The sequence below is a fragment of the Zonotrichia albicollis genome, chromosome 4 (genome assembly GCF_047830755.1).
Source record: "Zonotrichia albicollis isolate bZonAlb1 chromosome 4, bZonAlb1.hap1, whole genome shotgun sequence".
NCBI classification, from domain to species: Eukaryota; Metazoa; Chordata; class Aves; order Passeriformes; family Passerellidae; genus Zonotrichia; species Zonotrichia albicollis.
The window spans coordinates 37488378-37507127 of NC_133822.1; the positions used below are offsets into that span (position 1 = coordinate 37488378).

The 18750-nt window shown below is 43.2% G+C and overlaps 1 protein-coding gene across 1 annotated transcript in view; it reads right to left on the minus strand.

Annotated features, from left to right (window-relative positions):
- UTP20 (UTP20 small subunit processome component) overlaps positions 1-18750 on the minus strand; it is a 63043-nt gene that overhangs the window by 6211 nt on the left and 38082 nt on the right. The window contains exons 33-55 of the mRNA XM_005480724.4: positions 17800-17943; positions 17138-17188; positions 16890-17042; positions 16216-16371; positions 15708-15848; positions 14771-14908; positions 13401-13540; positions 12824-12903; positions 11786-12075; positions 11162-11301; positions 10547-10703; positions 9633-9731; positions 8869-9036; positions 8043-8209; positions 7014-7155; positions 6605-6721; positions 5730-5900; positions 5094-5222; positions 4509-4619; positions 3192-3271; positions 2382-2451; positions 1182-1364; positions 238-369 (exon numbers count right to left, since the gene is read on the minus strand). Of these exons, the coding sequence (XP_005480781.2) occupies positions 238-369; positions 1182-1364; positions 2382-2451; positions 3192-3271; positions 4509-4619; positions 5094-5222; positions 5730-5900; positions 6605-6721; positions 7014-7155; positions 8043-8209; positions 8869-9036; positions 9633-9731; positions 10547-10703; positions 11162-11301; positions 11786-12075; positions 12824-12903; positions 13401-13540; positions 14771-14908; positions 15708-15848; positions 16216-16371; positions 16890-17042; positions 17138-17188; positions 17800-17943 (3159 nt within the window). The remainder of the gene's footprint in view (positions 1-237; positions 370-1181; positions 1365-2381; positions 2452-3191; positions 3272-4508; positions 4620-5093; positions 5223-5729; positions 5901-6604; positions 6722-7013; positions 7156-8042; positions 8210-8868; positions 9037-9632; positions 9732-10546; positions 10704-11161; positions 11302-11785; positions 12076-12823; positions 12904-13400; positions 13541-14770; positions 14909-15707; positions 15849-16215; positions 16372-16889; positions 17043-17137; positions 17189-17799; positions 17944-18750) is intronic.

Sequence of the window (18750 nt, forward strand, 5' to 3'; positions counted from 1 at the left end):
GGTGGCTTTGCAAAGTTTCTTGCAAAACTTTGTGCTGTGACATATGACATCAAATTTGGGCTTACAGGCAAAAATATAAGGTTCTAGGTCAGTGAGGTCCTCTTCAGAACAGATGCGTGTGTTTTGTGCGTTTCTTCAGTCTTGAACAGTAAGTTCAATCTCTCCTACACTTCTTCCCTCTTCCAATTTTCTTAATTCTCTTTACTCAAGTTTCATGCATGGCAAAAAGTTACTTACATTTTCAAATCTACTTGGGTTGATTTCTTTTTCAATCAAAGTGAGGACTGCTGCAAGGCGCCGTTCAAACATTACTCCATCCACTTCAACAAACAAACCGCATGCCTGGGCAGCCAACCTCCTGTGTGAGCTCTGACACACAAGAAATAACAAAAAATTAACTCTTATAATCAAATCTTGCACTCCCAAGTGCAGGAGCTGGTAGTAAATCTTACTTTCTGCCTGTAGCAACAGCACCTTAAGAGAAGCTGGTTTCAGAGTACACTGAAAAAGGAGATGCTGCCAGCAAGGTATAAAAGCACCTGGCAGCACAAGTTATCCCTGGAAATGCACCCTAAAACTGAATGCCAGAACTGCTGAAATCCCAACTGCAGAAATCTGGGAGTTACTTTCAACTCTTCACAATGCAACAGGCAGCTTACAGTTAAATACCAAAACTGAACATCCTAGGATGGAAACCATGAAGTGTTGAAGAATGCTAACTCTACTAGTGTAGAGGCACAGAACCTGGGTTCAGCTAGAGGACAGCTTATCACCCAAGCACCCAGATCCAAACAGCAGATCTTGAAGACCAGGTTTGCTGCCTTCCAGTTGCCAGCAACAGAACGAAGCATGTCTGAGATAAAGTCAGCACAAAATGCTGGGATCAGGAAAGCTTTAAGGAATTTGCTCAAAACTCTAACCTGAGCAAAGATTACACTGAGCCAAAAGTGGAACTGTTAGAGAGCTGCGAAATGCAGCTGGGAGGAGTCTGTAGGTTGACTTAAAGCATCAGCAGGTCCCTATATTTGTGCAGCTTTATGAAGCTTTACCATTTCTTGCTCTCTACGTCAGGAACAACTAATCCACCAACCCACCAGCTCTGGTGCTAGCAATCTCTCACTTGCCTTAATCTTACTCTCCAACAGAGTTCAGACCTGGTCAGTGAAAAGATGAAAGAGTACCTTTTTGCTGTGAAACCACTCAGTGACCAGTGAAAACATCAGATCTTGTTTTTCATTGCTGATCTTACGGAGAAGAGATTTACATGTCAAAGCCGCCATCTTTTTGCATTTGGCTGAGTCATCATTTATCATCATCATACAAAGAGAGAGAAAAAACAGCCCACAGTATTTGTGCAGGAGATCCTAGAAAGAAACAACCATTGTCAACCACAAACACACAAGGAGCTTCTGGGATTTAAAGAGAAAAAGAGGAGTATTTGCTGCACTATATTCAGGAGCAGTGTTAGCCCTGAGTAGGTTCATGTTAAGGCAGCTGAACTGCTAAAATGGGATGACCCTGTTGTTGGAGCATACAGGGAGTGTACAGCAGCCCCAGCCCTGCTCTGACTCTGACTTGTTACCATATCTTTGGGAGAGCAAAGTGAGTGTGAAACCTTAAAGGGCATTTTCATGCCCAACTCTCACTGAAACAGCCTTAAGTCCTCAGCATTGCAGCAACACCCAAATGTCCTTCTCTCAGAGACTGCAGCTCTTTGCCACCTTAAAGAGTTCCCAGGAACCATTCTGAAATATTAAATCATCAGGCAGTGCTGAAGCACAGCTTACTGTGCAGAATTTGTCTTCCTTCCAAATTCTTGCTTGATTGCACTTCTCCCAGTGTCCTGAATGCACAGTTAAGCTCCAGCTGCATAGATTCAAGGCAGCTTAGGATTTTGCCTATGTGATCCTGTATAGATGCAGTTATTTTTTAGCTTTCATGCTGATCCACCCCAGTGAGAAGCCTTTCCTCTCCAGTCAGGCCAATCAAACAGAACACACCAGTTTTATCAACAATCTCTCATGAATATTGAAAAACCCTTACAGTGAGAAAACTCTCACTTTCTATTCCTAGTCTGTTTCCTAATCTGGTTGTGTTTCTTCCTGCCATAAATCACGATTGAGTTTATCCAAACTCCAGCTGACACAGCTTTATTTTACTTGCAAACAGAGCACATTAGGCAAAGAAGTACTGCAGACTTTCCAGCATGTCATTCCTCTTTTGGAGCAAAGCCAGGTTCTTTGGAGATAAGTGAATGTTCTGCTCATGATAAGAGATAATAGGAACTAGCAAGTGCTTCCAAAATAAACTGCTTGGAAAGTGTTGTTACTGCAACCCACAGTAACTGCCTGATTCTTGGAACACCAGGGGGTGCTTGTTACCTGCGGGAACGTGTCGAGGAGGTACGCAATCATCTCCAGTGCAGATTCCCTCCCAGTTTCATACTCATACCTGGGAAGAAATAAAGGATTAACTGTTAGGAATGAGTTAATCCTCCTATGAAGTTGCCAACAATTTAACAACAACCAATTCCAGAAACATGCACTGATAGGGATCCTTCTACAACAGCTACCAGACCTGGCCTGATACCATGGACAAGAGCTCTGTCTGCCAGAGAATGAGCACAGGGACACAAACAGCCCAGGAAGTGCTGACTCCAGCCCACCTGAGTCAGCACAGCCACACTGTGCTGGGGAACCTGGTAACTGCTGTCACCTTGAGCAAGGGAGGGGCGAAGCTCGGCAGGAGGTTGGAGGCACAACACTGGCAGAATTGGTACAGTTGTTTTAACTGTGCCTGCAATTGCACTTGAGGCATTGCCATGGGACAGCAGTCCCCTAAAAATGCACCTTCCCTTATTCCTCCTGGATGTTCCATTTCACCTGTGTCCCAGGGAGACTTTATGATGACTCACAACCAGTGGAGGTGGTAAACCACTAAGCACACAATAGAACTTTTGCTAACAAACAGATAAAGAACTAAATAGCTGTGAAATGGGGATAAGAAAAAAGGATTTGCTTCATCAAACAGCCAGACTTGGGAAAAGGGAAGTGTTTTACAAGTAGGAAAATGAAGACTTCATCCATGCCTTCTGCTCTTTACAAAGAGCTTTTTGGCATACTAGAATCATATTTAAAAACGAAGTTCTGTTCTCACAGAACAGTGACTACAAGTCAAGAATATAAACTCACTCCAGCTGTGCGAGCATGAAATCCAAATTGGGTTTCAGTTTGTCACCAAGAGGGTAATCCAGAATGTATTTTAAGTAAATCTGGAAAGAAAAAACAATACAGAGAAGAGTTAAAATAAACACTCAGGTAAGCTTGTAAAAAGGTTATGAAGACAATCTAGTGATGGAGCAGCAAGCTTATGAGAATCATCCCTTTCATCCTGTTCCTGTTATACAAAGGGTCAACAACTGCTGCCAAGCTCTGTGCCTGGAACAGAATCAGTTTTTAAAATACTACATTTGCACAGATATCTGTGAAGAGATCCTGCATCCTTCAAAATCCATCCTGTAACTATGAAAGCTACATTTCCTGATCCTGCTGCACCTATATCCCAATGTTTGAGACAAAGTAACCAGTTCTGTCTTTCAGTGGGTTTTACTTTGGAAAGAATGAGGAAGTAGAAGAAAGCAATTATGGATTTGTGGCAAATTTGCTTATCCTGGGGCTTAAAAAAGAGCAAAGCTTAGTTACATAGGCTTAAAAGCCTCCAGAGGAGGGACCATGTCACTGCTGCTAAGCAGCTCTCCTGTACTTGGCACTGGTGAGGTTGCACCTCAAGTACTGTGTTCAGTTTTGGGCTTCTCACAGCAAGAAAGACATTGAGGTGCTGAGCAGTAATGAAGCTGGAGAAGGGTATGGAGCACAAGTCTTATGAAGAGTGGCTGAGGGAGCTGGGGTTGTTTGGCTTGGAGAAGAGGAGGCTCAGGAGAGACCTCATCACTCCCTACACCTGCCTGAAAGGAGGCTGTAGCCAGGTGGGGGTCGTCTCTTCTCCCATGTGACAAGTGACAGGACAAGAGGAAATGGCCTCATGTTTTGCCAGGGGAAGTATAGACTGGATATTAGGAAAAAATACTGCACTGAAAGGGTGGTCAAGCACCAGAACTGGCTGCCCTGGGAAGTGGTGGATTATTTCAAACAGGCTGGAGGTATTTAAAAGAAGTATAGATGTGCCACTCAGGGACATGGCTTAGTGGTGGATGGGGCAGTGCTGGGTTAAGGGTTAGACTCTATGACCTTAAACCGAAACAATTTTACAGCTCTATGAAAGTATGCCACAGTCCCACTATAGGCAAGGAGTCTGTGATTCTGCTACGCACCAGTCTCAAGAACTGAAGCCAGATAACAAGGAGAATAAAGATCAGTAAAGAAGGGGAAATAGAGTTCAGGGTTCAGCAGGGCCAAGGCATATGTTTGTGAGAGACAGGATGGCCACATTAAGCCCTCTGGCCTGTTACACAGCTGTAAATAAAGTGAGAAACTCTTCACTCCACCAACCTGCCTGCACTGGACTCGCACTGGCTCACTCTGACCCGTGATGGCCAGCTGGGCAACCTTCTGCAGCACATCATCAATTTCAGGGACAATCAGCTTCCTGGATAAAATAGCCTGAAAATGTGAAAGCACAGCTGGAGTCACATCATTCTGCTTATACAGTGTCCACAACCCAGACAACACTGGTCTCAGTGGTACCTTAACACTGACTTTTTCACACACAGAAAGCGCAACTCAAAGGAAAAAAGAAAAAAAGGATGGCTTACACCTTACACATCCATATCTGTTTCTTTTGGGCAACACAGAATATCTGAGCTAACGATCAGAGATGTTGATTCTTTAGTAAAAACATACTCAGATCCAAATACATCCTCATATGCACTGTGTACAAAACCTCCCAAACACTTTTAAACAGTGACTACAAGTCCAACAGTAAAACTTTGTTGACTCTTCCTCTCTTACAACAGAGAGCTTCAACAGCATCTGCAGCCTGTTCCTGATGTGAGAATGTACAGCCTTTCACCAGGAAGCAGAATCACTGCTGTTCCAGTGGCTCACAGAAAACCCACAGCTACTGCACAGAAATACCTTGAGAAGGCCAAAGGCAGTGGCTTGACGTGATGAATCATAAATGTCTTCTTCAGCAAAGCCAAGCAACACTTGGAGCTGTTTGCTTGTTATCTGACTCTTTACATTCTTCACAAGTACTGTTACACACTACAAAATCAAATTGCACATTGTCAGTACACATGCAATGCCATAAAATAAAGGTGCACACCAAAGTTTGACTTGATTTATACAACTTCAGTCTGAAAAGACAAACTGCTGCTCTAGAACATGTGGCCAACACTATTCTCATCACATTTTGCTTTCAGATGGCAATTGTGAGACAAAAGTGAACAAGTGCATTGTACGGTTCCCACATCTCAATTCAGCTACCAGGATTTACTCAGGTGGAACAAGATACTACTACAATGAAGAAAGAAGGCAAGCATGATTCTATAAAGAGATTTCTTCAGATACAAGCTGTGCATTTTTAGGGAGCAACTATCTTTAGGTTTGTATTTGGGAAAGAATCAGCAAGGCGGCCACATATTCCTCATTAGCTTGTGATCTCCAGACTACCTCTCCAGGGACAGCTGCAGGAGGGATCTGTAGCTAGAAGAGTCTCATTCTAGAAAGCTAATCCTAAAGCCGAAATGAGCAGAGCTGGGTCTGACTTACTTTGAAACAGCTCACAACCAGGTGGAAATTCTGGCCTTTGGCTATTCCTGTCTTGGCAAACTCTTTCAGCAAGAGGAAAAGCTGCTTGATCAGTGACTCCATATTTGTACTGACAGAAGGCAAAGGGAACTTTAAAATCCATACCAAGGATTGCAGAGCACCAGTTATCACCTGGAAGAAAGAGCCAAAGGACAGCACGTGGGTAAAGTGACACTGAGAGAACACTTCTCACTGTTTGACAGACATGGCCAGGCTATCTACAACTGTGGTAAAAGGCAGTTAGCTAACAAACTCAACCTCTTTCAAACTATTCAAGGTTTCTCAGTTCTGAAAGTAATTTCTGCACCTCCAATATTCTATAACTTTGATTTTATCAGGTAAAGATATGAAGCAGAGCTGCCTTCAAGACATGGAAAGCCCCACTCCAAGTATCTGACACGGTATGAGGTATGCCTTCCACTCTTGGGCTCTACGCTCACTCAAACCAAAAGCTGTCCCAAAAAGTGGCTGCCTACAGTGCTAGGAATGAAGACTTTGGAGTTGGATCAGAAGAAACCACAGTTATGAGAACACTGCTCCCAGCACGCACAGGATCTCATGAACATCCTCACAGACACTCTCTAAGTTCCTCTTATGAACATTCTCTAGGAGAACTTGCCCCCTGCAACACAGAGCAGAACCATTCAGTCCTCCATCAGCCACAAGCCTCCCTTGGGATTACATGTCCTCAAACAATTTAATCTGCACACCTATTAAAGCAGGTTTGAAAACCTGGTGGCTTTCTCTCCTCTTGCAAGTCAACTGCAAGATGACATTTGTGGGCAGGACTCTTAGTACAGCAGACAGAACACACAGACTTCAGCTCAGAATTGTACCTTGACATCCATAGATTTCAGGCAGTCTATAAGCAGCTGAACAAAAGGGTCTAGCATTTCCAAAGCATGTTCCTCAGAAGAATTTACTTTGGATCTCTTCAGGCTCATGTGCAGTAGCTGCAATAGAAAAATCAGGATATTCATCTCAAAGTCAGCCAGAACACAAAAGAGTCAAGTAAGGTCCTACAACTGTTTCAGGTTATAGTAGAACTTATGCCATATCTCACCCAAATACTTCAACAGGCACTTAAAAAAAAAAAAAAATCTAAAGGCATCACTGGAGTTACAATATACAAAGTGAAGTTACGGCTAATGGCTGTGCCACTGAAACAATATATCCAGAATACTTTCCTTTGCACACCCTTAACAAAATTTGGAATGTAAAGCATTTTATCTGAGGAGATCTTACCCGAAGTCCTGAATCAACCAGGATATATGTGTTAGTCCTGCTGCTGACACGAGCTTTCTGCCCTCCTCTTGTGGGAGTGGGCTGGAGCAGCAGGCAGCTCTCTGGTTGCAGCCGAGGGTCTGGAGGAGGGGCAGCTTTTTTCCTGAAAAGCAGTGTATGCATGGCAAAAGAAAATATTCAGATATGAACCCTCTCCACAACAATCTTGCTGTTGGGAGTAAAAGGAGCTGAACTGTGTTCAGCTGCCTCCCACACAGCAAGCAAAAGCAGGTCACAGATGGCCCACAATGAAATAAAACCAATTTGAAAGCAGCATGACAGACAGGACTCAGACTTGAGAACAATGCCACTATTCCAGAGATAACAAACACACAATCATGAGTATAACATCCTCACTTTTTTCTTAGTGGACAGATAAACTTTGGAAGTTCCTTCAAGCAAATACACATCCTGTCACTACCCACTGCTCTTCTTTACTGATCATTACATCAGTTTAACTGGTGGCTTACAAACACTGCTCCAAGAAGTCTGCAAACAGCAGACTTCTAGAGAAAGCCAGTCTACGTAACACCAAATGCAGGACACCTAAACCCAGCTCTGAGCAGTGACACCACCAGATGAAGAGAAAATCTGATGGTTCTCCTCATCTTCTGCCCCAGCAGCAAAGCAATGAAGTGAAAGACCATGTTTTTCCTTGTTCCTGGCCCCATGGAAATGTTTGCAGCCTGCTTCTAAACACTGTTCATTGTTCCTCCATCCTAACATCCTAATGCATGTTATCAACTCATCAGACAGTGAAAAAGCGCTGCTGAAGGTCAAGAGACCTTGCAAGAGAAGACTCCCATGAGTTCCACAAATGCTAACTCTCATTACTAAGCTTTCTTTTTGCCCAAATGATTTAGTTACACTGAAAACAAAAGGAGAATGAAAGTAATTAAACTCTCATGCATTTGATCAGCTGGATTTGAGAACTGCCATTTCTGCAAGCAAACCAATACCAGACCATCTGAACAACACCCAGGAACTCACTTGGCCTTCTCAGTGAGCAGAGGCAAATTTTCACTGATGAGACCATGACTGAGGAGGAGGAGGGATTCTGCATTCATGTCTGAATTGAAGATGAGCCCTGCCATGATGTGACGCAGTGCCTCATGCACCTTCCGGACTATCTTCAAGCTTGTGGTGCTCTCCAGAGTCTGCAAAGGTAAAACCATGAGAATTTAAGAGGACAGCCTGATGGCAATTATCTGTAATCAGAAATCATGGGGGAAACTAGACCAATTTCTCTCTCATCATGTTGTCACAGTCTCCAGCTCTTTAGGTGAATAGCATCCCATTGCCTCAGTTCTGAACCAACATCCCTCCCCCTTGCTCCTGTCAGTCTCCAGCCAGTTCAGCTACAGCCACCAGGACACAAGAGCTAACGAGCAAATCAGGGTTCCATTCCTGTGTGAGCCTGCACTCTGCTAAAAAATCTGCATCTTTGAAAAGGCAACTATTGCACATGGATAGACCCTGGATACATTTTGTTGACATTTCCTCCAAGCACAAGAGATTAAACCACACAGCAGCCTTGCAGGACTTCTAAGCTCCAGAGGAAAGAAGAGTGGGCAGAGGGAGTGTGCATGGAGAACTCCAAGTGGGATGTATCCACTTGAGCAGTAGTTAAAAGCTTCCCAGAATGCCACTCCCTGCCCTGGATATCAACAGTAAAGTCTCCCTGCTTTCCCAAAGGAAATTGGGAAGCCAAAGCAAGATTCCATAGGTGATTTCAAAGTAGCCACCCAGAGGCTCTAGAATCACCTTACAGAATTGAGGGTGGTCACAGTTTGTGAGACTGGCTGACTTTTCTTACCTCCTTCAGTGGCAGAATAAGTTTTGTCACCTGGCCCCTTCCTATGAACTTCCCAAGAATTTCATAGGAATCGTAGCTCTTGTTTTTGCGTGCTTCCATGATCTTGGAGACAATACCCTTCACTTCTTTCTCTTCAGCTACATTCCCAAACAACTCTTGGTTGAAAATCTTTGAAAACAGGCAAGAGAAATGAATGATTGAAGAAAAGCAGGTTTCTCCAGTAGCAAGAGAACAACACTATTTTTCCCCACTCACAGAAAAAACAATTCTCCATGTTTCCTACAAATCACCTTTATCTTTCCTTTGTCAACACAGAACATCCTTGTTTAAGTACACCAGATGAGAAAACTGTTCTCACACCCCTCTGGTGTTGTGACACAAGGAATGGGACTGCAGTCAGATCAATGCATCCCACTATATGCCATCTGTGTGGCCAGCTGAGTTCCTGGGCTCTGTGGACTGCACTGAGTAGATGTCTGCTGACTTGCTCAGCAATTTAGAGTACAGGAAAACACAGGTAGGTGTCTTAATCTTGAATCCATCCCCTCTCAGGATGCAGGGCTCAGAATACAGTCCCAGAGACACTTGACTTCTCTTGATTCCCATCTACAACGGGGCCTACTGGTGCCTCCTTCCTTGGCAGTACACACACAACAGCCTGGTCTGCCACCAAGTCAGAGACAATCCAGACAAAACCTTCCCCTCCTAGAATATGTCCCAAGCACTTCATGATGCTTTTCCTTTCAGTCTTTAATAGCTTTTACCTCAATCAGGATATCCAAACAGGGGTCCAAATCACCAGCACTGAGCCTGGTAGTAAGGCCCTTCAGTAACAGGTTCACAGTGAAAGTCAGCACATGGAGCTACAGAAAAAGAGAACAGATCATTCCAAACCTCTGCATTGACCTCTTTAATCATACTGCATGGGGACACTCCCATACCAGAGACATCACAAGTCATACACTTGAGCTTTCATTATAGGAAAAAAAAAAGCACTTGAGCTTTCATTATAGGAAAAAAAAGGAAACACTGGGAGGAGGAGAATCCATGTAGTAGCAAGAGAAAAAGGATCCCTATCCCACCCCGTACTGGCAAGAGGGCTGGAATCTCCTCTCTCCCCAGGGCTCTTACTGATATACTTAGGCTGCTCTAATTGATTCTTTCACTGTTACAGCAGCTAGAAGCTCACGCTACTCCACTGTGGTAATTCACATGAAAAATGATTCTTAACCCAAGCCATGGAAAGAGGAAAGATGAATTAATAGTCAGAGCCTTGGCTCTGGATCTAGGAAGCAATCCTTCAACTAGCATCACCACACACTGTCTGTGCAGCCTCTGAGCAGACTCCCCCCAGATACTGCTTAGCCCTCATGACCTTATGGAAAGACTTCCTCTAATCTTACTGGAACCAGAAAATCATCCTTCCCCTACATACCTAAACTCTCCACTAGGAAAAAGGCTTAGACTCTCAGTTCTTTGAGGGTACAGATCCTTATTTGACATTTGGCAAGGCAAAACAAAGACTGATGTAGGCATTAGCAACAATATTTACTTGTATTATACCAAGCTATTCTACCAGTGCAAAACAATTCAAATAGCAACTTCCCTTTAGATTCTCCTCCTAATATATTAGAAAAAAAGCCTACAGAGAGCAGAAGAGGAAGAATTTCAGCATTACCTGGTAGCCATGGATGAGTGCAGACCGCATCTCCTTTAGGATATACAGAAGGTAGTGCACTCCCAACACTTCCATGATTTTAATGAGGGTGTTGCGGGCAATGTCCCGTATTTCCTGAAATCTGTTTCTCAGGAACGTGCAGACTTTCAGTAGGATGCTGGAAACAAAGATAGACAGCTTTGTTCATCTCCAAGCAGAGCACAACTAATTATCCTGCCAATGAGGCTGCTTTTCAGGACTGTTTCACAACCACAGCTGTACTCACAGCCAGCCTCACAGAGAGGTTTTATAGGCATACACACACATACTGCCCTTCAGGACATTCTACCGATTATCCTTTCTTTTTGTACATTATTCTTTCCCCAGCACAACCAGCCCTGCCTCTGCACCTTGATTCACAGCTCTGCCCTTGGGTCAGGATTTACAGCAGTTAAATGCTGAGGTGCAGTGGTGCATGTCACTAGGAACAGGAATTTCCAAAAGAAGTTATTTAAAGTCTGTTAGGATGTCCCTCTTTAGCTATGTACGTAACCACAGCTTGAGAAAGGTGCCTGCACTTCTTCCCTGCACAATGAACAGCCCCACTGGGATGTAAGGAGCCCCACTGGGATTTACCTTGGTAGGTTGGCTTCCATCACTTCCTGGGGAAGACACTGCATCATTCTGACCATTGCAAAAGCTAATGGAACACGAACTACCTCATCATCATTCACAACATTGGATTTCACAAGCTTGTGCTCCTCGTCTCTTTTAACCTTTTTAAGAAAGCAAGACATAATGCACTTTTAATATACAGAAACAAACTCTGGTTTTTCTCAACAAACCCTATAAGAGGCCAGTATGGCAGGCTGCTATCCTCTGATGACTGCAGGAAAAACCCAGACAGCTAAAGGACAGGTGAGATAAATCCCTGTGTTTTCAATACAGAAACTAGGCTGGTGCAAGCAAGTGGCTGAGAATTCTTCAAGAGGTTGGACAAAGTGAATCATTTCCCTTGTGTAGTTTGAGACAGTTCTCAGCAGGGAAGTTAGGACACCACATCCACACTGACCAGAGGGTCTGTCAGTAATCTCCATGACTCAGCAAAGGGCATGAGGCCTTTTTTGTGCTTTCAGATGGTCTCTCCCTAGCTATGTCCATTTTTTTTTTAATATGTTGCTTTTTCACTGGCTCTGAAGTAGTATCCCAATCCTTTAAGTAGCAGCCTACAAAGGGACCTTTCAAATGTCAGCTCCTCACCTTTGCAACAATACACCTGTGCAATTTAGGCAAGATGTTGACTGTAACTGTTTCTTGAATGTGTTGGATCAGACACTGAAGCTCCTCTTTATTTCGGGGTAAGAATGAAACAGGTTTGGGCACTTGTTTAGCATTTTCAGATGGCTCAGCTGCTTGCTCAGGTTCTACTGGCTTCTCAGAAAGATTCTTCCCATTTTTTTCTTCAGCTTCCTCCTCTTCCCCTTCACTCTGCTCCAGCTCCATGGCTTCTTCAGCCTCCACCACTGGCTCAAGGTCCATGGCAGCAGCTTCTATCAAGTAATTGCCAAAAGTACAGGTAGGTAAATACAGGAGAACACAAAACTTGAGCCCTTAATTGAGACTCCTGTGACAGCTTGGTTCTACATAAAGCTCCCACCTACCACCAGTGACAGCAAACCACCAATAATCATCAGGCTTCTTCTGCTGGGTAAAGAAGCTTTGGCTTGCTGGTTTCTGATAAGCACCCTCAGGGCCAGGTTTAAAGCAAAGATTACACTACTCTGTGTCTGAACCCCGTAGTCAGCTGAGCAAAGGTCAATGTGCTTGAACTGCAGAGAACTGCCATTCACTTAAAACTGAGGATTTCACAAGGCAAGAGCTACTGACAAGCACAACTGTGAGACATCCTCCTCCATCACCCAAGGGTCCCAACATAGGTAACCACAATAGTGAAGAAGCTGAAGATACAACTTTGTCCTGTGCAATGGCAAGGGAAGCAAGGTGAGGACATCTTGGCTGCAGATAACCATGAGAACCACACAGGTCCTGGGCTGTTTTGGCTTACAGAAGCCTGGGATGGAGTGGTAATGTGGGCATGATTCCCTACACCTCTCCTGACTTTGTCAACACACTGGAGGAAAATCTGCACTACTCCTGAGGAGACAAGTCAACACTAGCTTCCAAGATGCCCATTTAAAAAAAAGAAGTTGCTGATGTCAAGAGTAAACCACAAAACTTTGATTAGCTGCATTTGAGCAGTCTGAGGAGTGTTTTTACAAGCAGACACAAAAGGCTCACCTTGGCTGTCAATGGTCACAAGCTGCTTTTCAAGTGTTTTATGGTCAAAGTGAAAGGCTTCCAGCACTGTCTCTAACAAGCTGCAGAAGGAAAACATGAAGAAAGATCAGCCCTCTGCACAAAAACAAGAGGATGCATATACAACAGAAAAATCTTACAGGCAGTTTTTGGAAAACATCAGATTTAGTGACATTGCACCATAAGGATGTTTATCCTGAAAAACCCCAGAAAATAAAAACTGGTTACTTCTCAGCTGCACATATTCTGTGACCCAGCTCAATGTGAAACCTCACAGAGAGTGGTACTGGAGCAACAGAGGTGTCCCAGGAGCAGGGACAGCCTGACAGAACAGCTGTCCAGCATTCAGTGAGACATGGTGTAACAAAGTAACAACTTGTTAAAACTTCATAGATCCAGGCAACAAGCCATCCCACCTCCACTTGCCTAAGTCCACCTCAAAGCCAGCAATCTCTCACCTCAGAGAAGAGGCAGAAGCCATGAGGCGCTTCTAAAAACACTGAACTGTGCCTAAGCAGTCTTTGGAGAAACCCAGAGCAGCACTGCTCGTGGTACCCACCTGACTCCCAGCTTCGTACCGATCTGTCCTGTTTGCAAGACGTGGATGAAGTGCTTTAAGTGGTACAAATAGGCTGACCATGAAAGGTGTCGGCAGACAGCTCCAACAACTTCAACCGAGGCTGTTACCATGTTTTCATGCTGCTCAAAAGAGAGAAATTCAGCTGCTGTTAGCATTCACAATGACCACGGGTCTGCAGCATCCTTCATCCAAAGCAACAAAAGACAGAAGTAATGTTTGTCTAGTGGGCATGCTGGGATTCAGTATTTTTACATCTCCCCCTGAGTATCAAGTTAGGAAAAAAAAAATCACAATCTATCAAGCATATCTCCAGACCCACTTCCTCCAAATTATTCTGCACAATTCTAACTTTTCTCACATACTTAAACCTAGGGGCTCACTTGTGCTAAGAAGTAAGAACAAGAACCAGTCAAGGCATCCAACCACAAACACATGGCACATTGCTGGTCAACTACAAACCCATTTCAGAATGGGTGAGGAAAGAATGGTGAAACAAAATGTCTATTTCTTTACCAAAGTTTCAATCCACACATTTTACTGCCCTCTGGTCAAAGAGCTACTCAGTCACTCTACTGAGGGGCACAGACTGCTGCAGGGGCTGGGTCCTGTGCCTGAGTGCTAATTGTTTCAGCTTCAGAAGAACATTTCTGACAGTAAGCAAATTAGACATTTACTTCACTTGATAGAAGCAGGTCTGCTGTTCTCCTGGTAGTGTGCAGGGAATTAACAGAAGTGTGAAACCTGGCTTTTAAGGGCCACAGGTGGAAAGTCTGTCCACACTGATATTACAAGTAATTTCACTGAAAGTGAAAGTGACTAAAAAACCGTCAGCCTTCAAATTTTCATTACAAAGCTGCTATTGATTTCAGATGTTTCCAGCCAATTCCTGCAGTTTCCCTCTAAATCCAGAGAAAACTGTATTTACTCCCACCTCTGTTACTAGGTGCAGACTATATTCCCACAGTCAACTGTCAAAGAGTATCACAACTAAACAGGAAGACAGAAGTTTGGAGGCAGAGGGAAAAAAAAAGAAGCTGATTACAAAAAATAAAGACAAATAAAACCCCAAGTTAAAACGAAAACAAAACAAAAAACTCTAACCCAAAGAGTTAAGAGATCAACCTTTGAAAAGCAGGACAACTTTAGTAGATACAGGACTGGGCCTAGACTGCATCTGCACTTTCCAAACCCTCTTTCTGCCACCAATACTAGCACAGCACTTTTATCTACAATGGAGACATTCACTTCACAAACATACCAGCTGTCTAAGTGGGTTAGGTTTCTAAGGGAAATGGTATATAAGAAAGGTGAAAATATTCAAGTAGATGCATTTAATTGAATGAGCCTACCTTAAGCATTTTTTCACTGAAAATTGCAGTTGTAGCATAAGGCATGATGTAGTTCTGCAGGGATTTAGAAGACAGCACAAGCTTTTCTTCAGTGAGCTGCTTTGCCAGCTTCCTTAGAGCTCGTGCTCTCCTGTGGATCTGAGACATGTCACATGGGAGAGAGTGAATGAGGTGGTGCTTGAGTCACAGCTTGCACGAGAGAGCACCTACATCCCGCAGTTCTGAAAATGTCCCAGTTTTAGGTAATGCCATAAACATATTACAGTCATTTCTAAGGCATGCCTTTTTCCTTAAATCTCTGGCCTTTCACTAGCCTTCTGCCTCAACAGATATTCCAAGTCAATGGCATTGTGGATTCACAATCATAAGACTGTGCTATCTTGAGGTGTTAGACAAGGGAGGCAACTGCAAACAGCAGCTGCTGCAATGAAATGCAAAGACCAGAGAAAATTAAAGTTAAGAACTTAGAACTTATATGCAAACTGCATATAAGTACAGGTATAGCAAAGATTCTCTCAGATTACATCTCTGAAAAAAGAATTAATGTATTTTCATACTGCAAGAAAAACCAGGCTTTGTGTAACATTTGTGTTGCTAAGGCTTGTGAATGGGAAGGGGCTGCAGAGACTCCAGAGAGCAGCAGGGAATAGACCAGAAAAAACAGAGACCCATTCCATGCCTATGTCAGAGGAATCTTCAGGATACTGCTGACTGTGGGCTACCATAAACCCAATACATTTACAGACAGAAACATGACTTTGATTCTCAATCACTTCTTATCATGTCTACATCCCTCTTTTTTGTAACAGTATCTAATGACACAGGTTCAATTACTCTGCAGACAACACACAGATGCTTTGCAAAGCATCCCCTCACAGTAAGATGCTTTTGCTTGGCAGGGGAAGAGAGGCACTAAGAAATGCCTGCTGTCTTTTACCTGCATGTGTTTCATGTTCTCAAAGAAGTCCATGTCAGGATCATGGCGGTTAGTCAGCTGGACCAAATCCTGGAATTCAGGATTTGTTGGGAATGTCTGAATGAGGCACGAAAGCAGTGATGTGTAGTCCTGCTGGATACTCTAAAAACAGCAAGCAGTGAATGGTAAGTATCCCTTGGAGAGGCTGCTACACACTCCTGAGAACAGCAGTGCTGTCATTTACAAGAGTTTCAGTCAAACGTCCTAATTCTTGGTAACAACAAATGCACCCATTATGGGCTGCATATAAATTAAAGCCTCCCTTCCAAAAAAACGAGTTTCAACTAAGAAAAGCTGAACAACAGCAGAGAAACACAGGTAATTTCTATAATCTTTTAGAATTTTATAAGGTTTCATATTAAGGGTAAGTTTACAGTGGGTACCTGCACTTCTTATCCAAGTAGAGGACTTTGAGAACTCACCCAAAAAACGTCTCATGCAAATGTGTGATCAGATACCACTGCCTTACCTCAGTCTTACTCTTCAGACCCCTTCTCACAGACTCCAGAAGAGCGTGCTGGATTAGCTCCTTGTACTCATCTTCTGTGTGGCTGATCTCTGCCAGTCGGTGGATGAGACTGGTCAAGCAAAGGCTTGCATTGTCACTGAGAGCCATGTCCCCGAGCTGAGAGGATGAAGAAATGGCACCACATGAGTCTGGCTGTGACACCTTTCCCTACCCAAAAGCTGGGACAGAACAGCACCACTGGATACAACACAGCGAGTCCTGCAGAGACTCAGTAACTATTGAGAACTTTCCTACAGAAGTTCTAGTCCCAAATTAATGCCCAGCCTACCCATCAGGAAAAAACCCTTTACATTTACCAGCAGACGCACACAACCAGAACATGCTGCAACAAACCAAAATCAGCCTTTCAAGCCTGTAATGTGCCTTTTATCCAGTACAAATGACCAAACAGTTCCATTGCTCACTGACAGAAAGTTGTGCTGCATTGTGTTTGCCTTTCGGGACACAGAGATGAAAAGGTAAACAGGCAGAACTTCAAAAACATGTTTGTAAGAATACCTAAAGATACTTTCTGAATGTTATGTGGTGCCAAAAACAGCCAATGGAAGTAAGTTGAAAGTTAGATTCATCAGGGACCATGGTGCATATAGCCAGGGAAGGAACATTCAGCCAACCTGGATGGTGTAGAAGCAGTTGTGCATAACAGGGATGAGGAAGTCAGTATCCACTGTTTGCATTTCCTTGATGTGGGCTGTGATTGACTGAAATGCTGACAGACGCACATCGAAGTCGATATCATCCAGATGTCGCTGATCAAAGGCATTCAGCTAAGACAGAGCAACAAGTTGTTAATGAAAAATGACAGAAATGTGATCATACCATACTGGGGGAAAAAGGGAGCAGAGAGAAAAACTGTGCATACCTTAACAACATCAGTAATGTACTTCAGCTTAGCATCCAAGTCAGATAAAGTCTAAAAAACATAAAAACCCAGTTAACTTTTATAGTTGTTAAAAATTTGGATAACTCAAGACTTTACCACTTCAGACAAAAAACAAATAAAGCAGCAGCATTAGCCTTTCTCCTGTTAGAATCTCCATAAGAGCCTTTCTCATGTAAGTTGGAGGATATGTGTTTTAAGTCCTAAGTTTCCAAATATCTACACTGTATGTTTCCCGTGTTTTACTGCTAAGAATTTATATAAGTCACTTCAAAGTAATACAGAATATCCTACTATAAACTGTGAGAGAAGAATACAAATAAAAATTGTCTTCAGGATACTGAAATCCATTCTTATTTCATCAACATGCAGGATTTGTTGCAGTTTAAGTGCTTTGCTTGGCTTCTCTTACACTAAAGATCCTTGGCGAGGTTCACATCAACCAGGCTGTAAGCCAAAACTTTTACAAATCTTTGTGCAGCTCATTCATTTCTATCACACAGAATTCTGTAATTTTCACTTCACACAAGGAGTAAAAAGGTTTTTAAATTTATGCACAAAGATAAATACTCCTATTACTTTCTTCTTGATCTCTTAGAGCAAATAAAAAAAAAAAAGCATAGAAAGATGTAGAAATGCAATACCTGAAATACCAAGCACAACTTATTTCGAGACAGTTTGTTCTGGATAACAGAAAAAAGCTTTGCCAGTGGTTTGAGAAAGCTTGTAGGGTTTGAGCAATGCCTCAGCAAGTTCTGCACCGTCTCCAGAATGTCAATTTGGGTACCCTGAAAGAGACACATAACTCTCAATAACTACTGAGAACTCACAAGATTATTTCATTTCCTTGGGACATATTTCAAGACACTAAGTGCACATTGCTGTACTTCATTCAGATCAGAGATACTGAACGAGAACAAAGAATTAGAAGGACACAATGCAATCATCAAATCTCTCAGAAGTACTTGCAGCCTCTCAATTAGAAACAATACAGTGTTAAGAGATGACTGTCAGCACGATAAAGACTTCTTTTATGTGTCTCTCCTCATGACTCAAAGGTCAGAACTAATGGAGCTTTAAAAAGCAGTCTTTCTTGAATATGTGAGATGAATATTAACAGCACCATACACTTCACAGAACGGGTCAGGTTGGAAAGGACCACGGGGGTCAATTTGGTCCAACCTCCCTGCTCAAGCAGGGTCATTCCAGAGCACTTGGCACAGGATTGCATCCAGACAGTTCTTGAGTATCTCCAGTGAGAGGGCCTGGCCACTGCACAGTAAAGCTCTTGGATGAGTCCCCTCAACAGCAATCACTTGTGGTGCCCTAATGATTCACAGATTTAAACCCCCAAAATAGTACTGTACATGGTTTGCCCTTGCCTTTCAACCAGCAGCAGACTAATGCAGCACTGCCCAGTACACCACACACACCACAACTCAACCACATAAATTCGCATTGCTGTCCAAACTCTGTGGCTTTGGGGTGCATAAAATACACACTGAAGAAGAGCAACTATTGCAAACATTGCAAGCAATTTGGTGGATTGACTACAGTGACAAAGAAAGTAAAGACTGCATTACAACTTCTGCAGA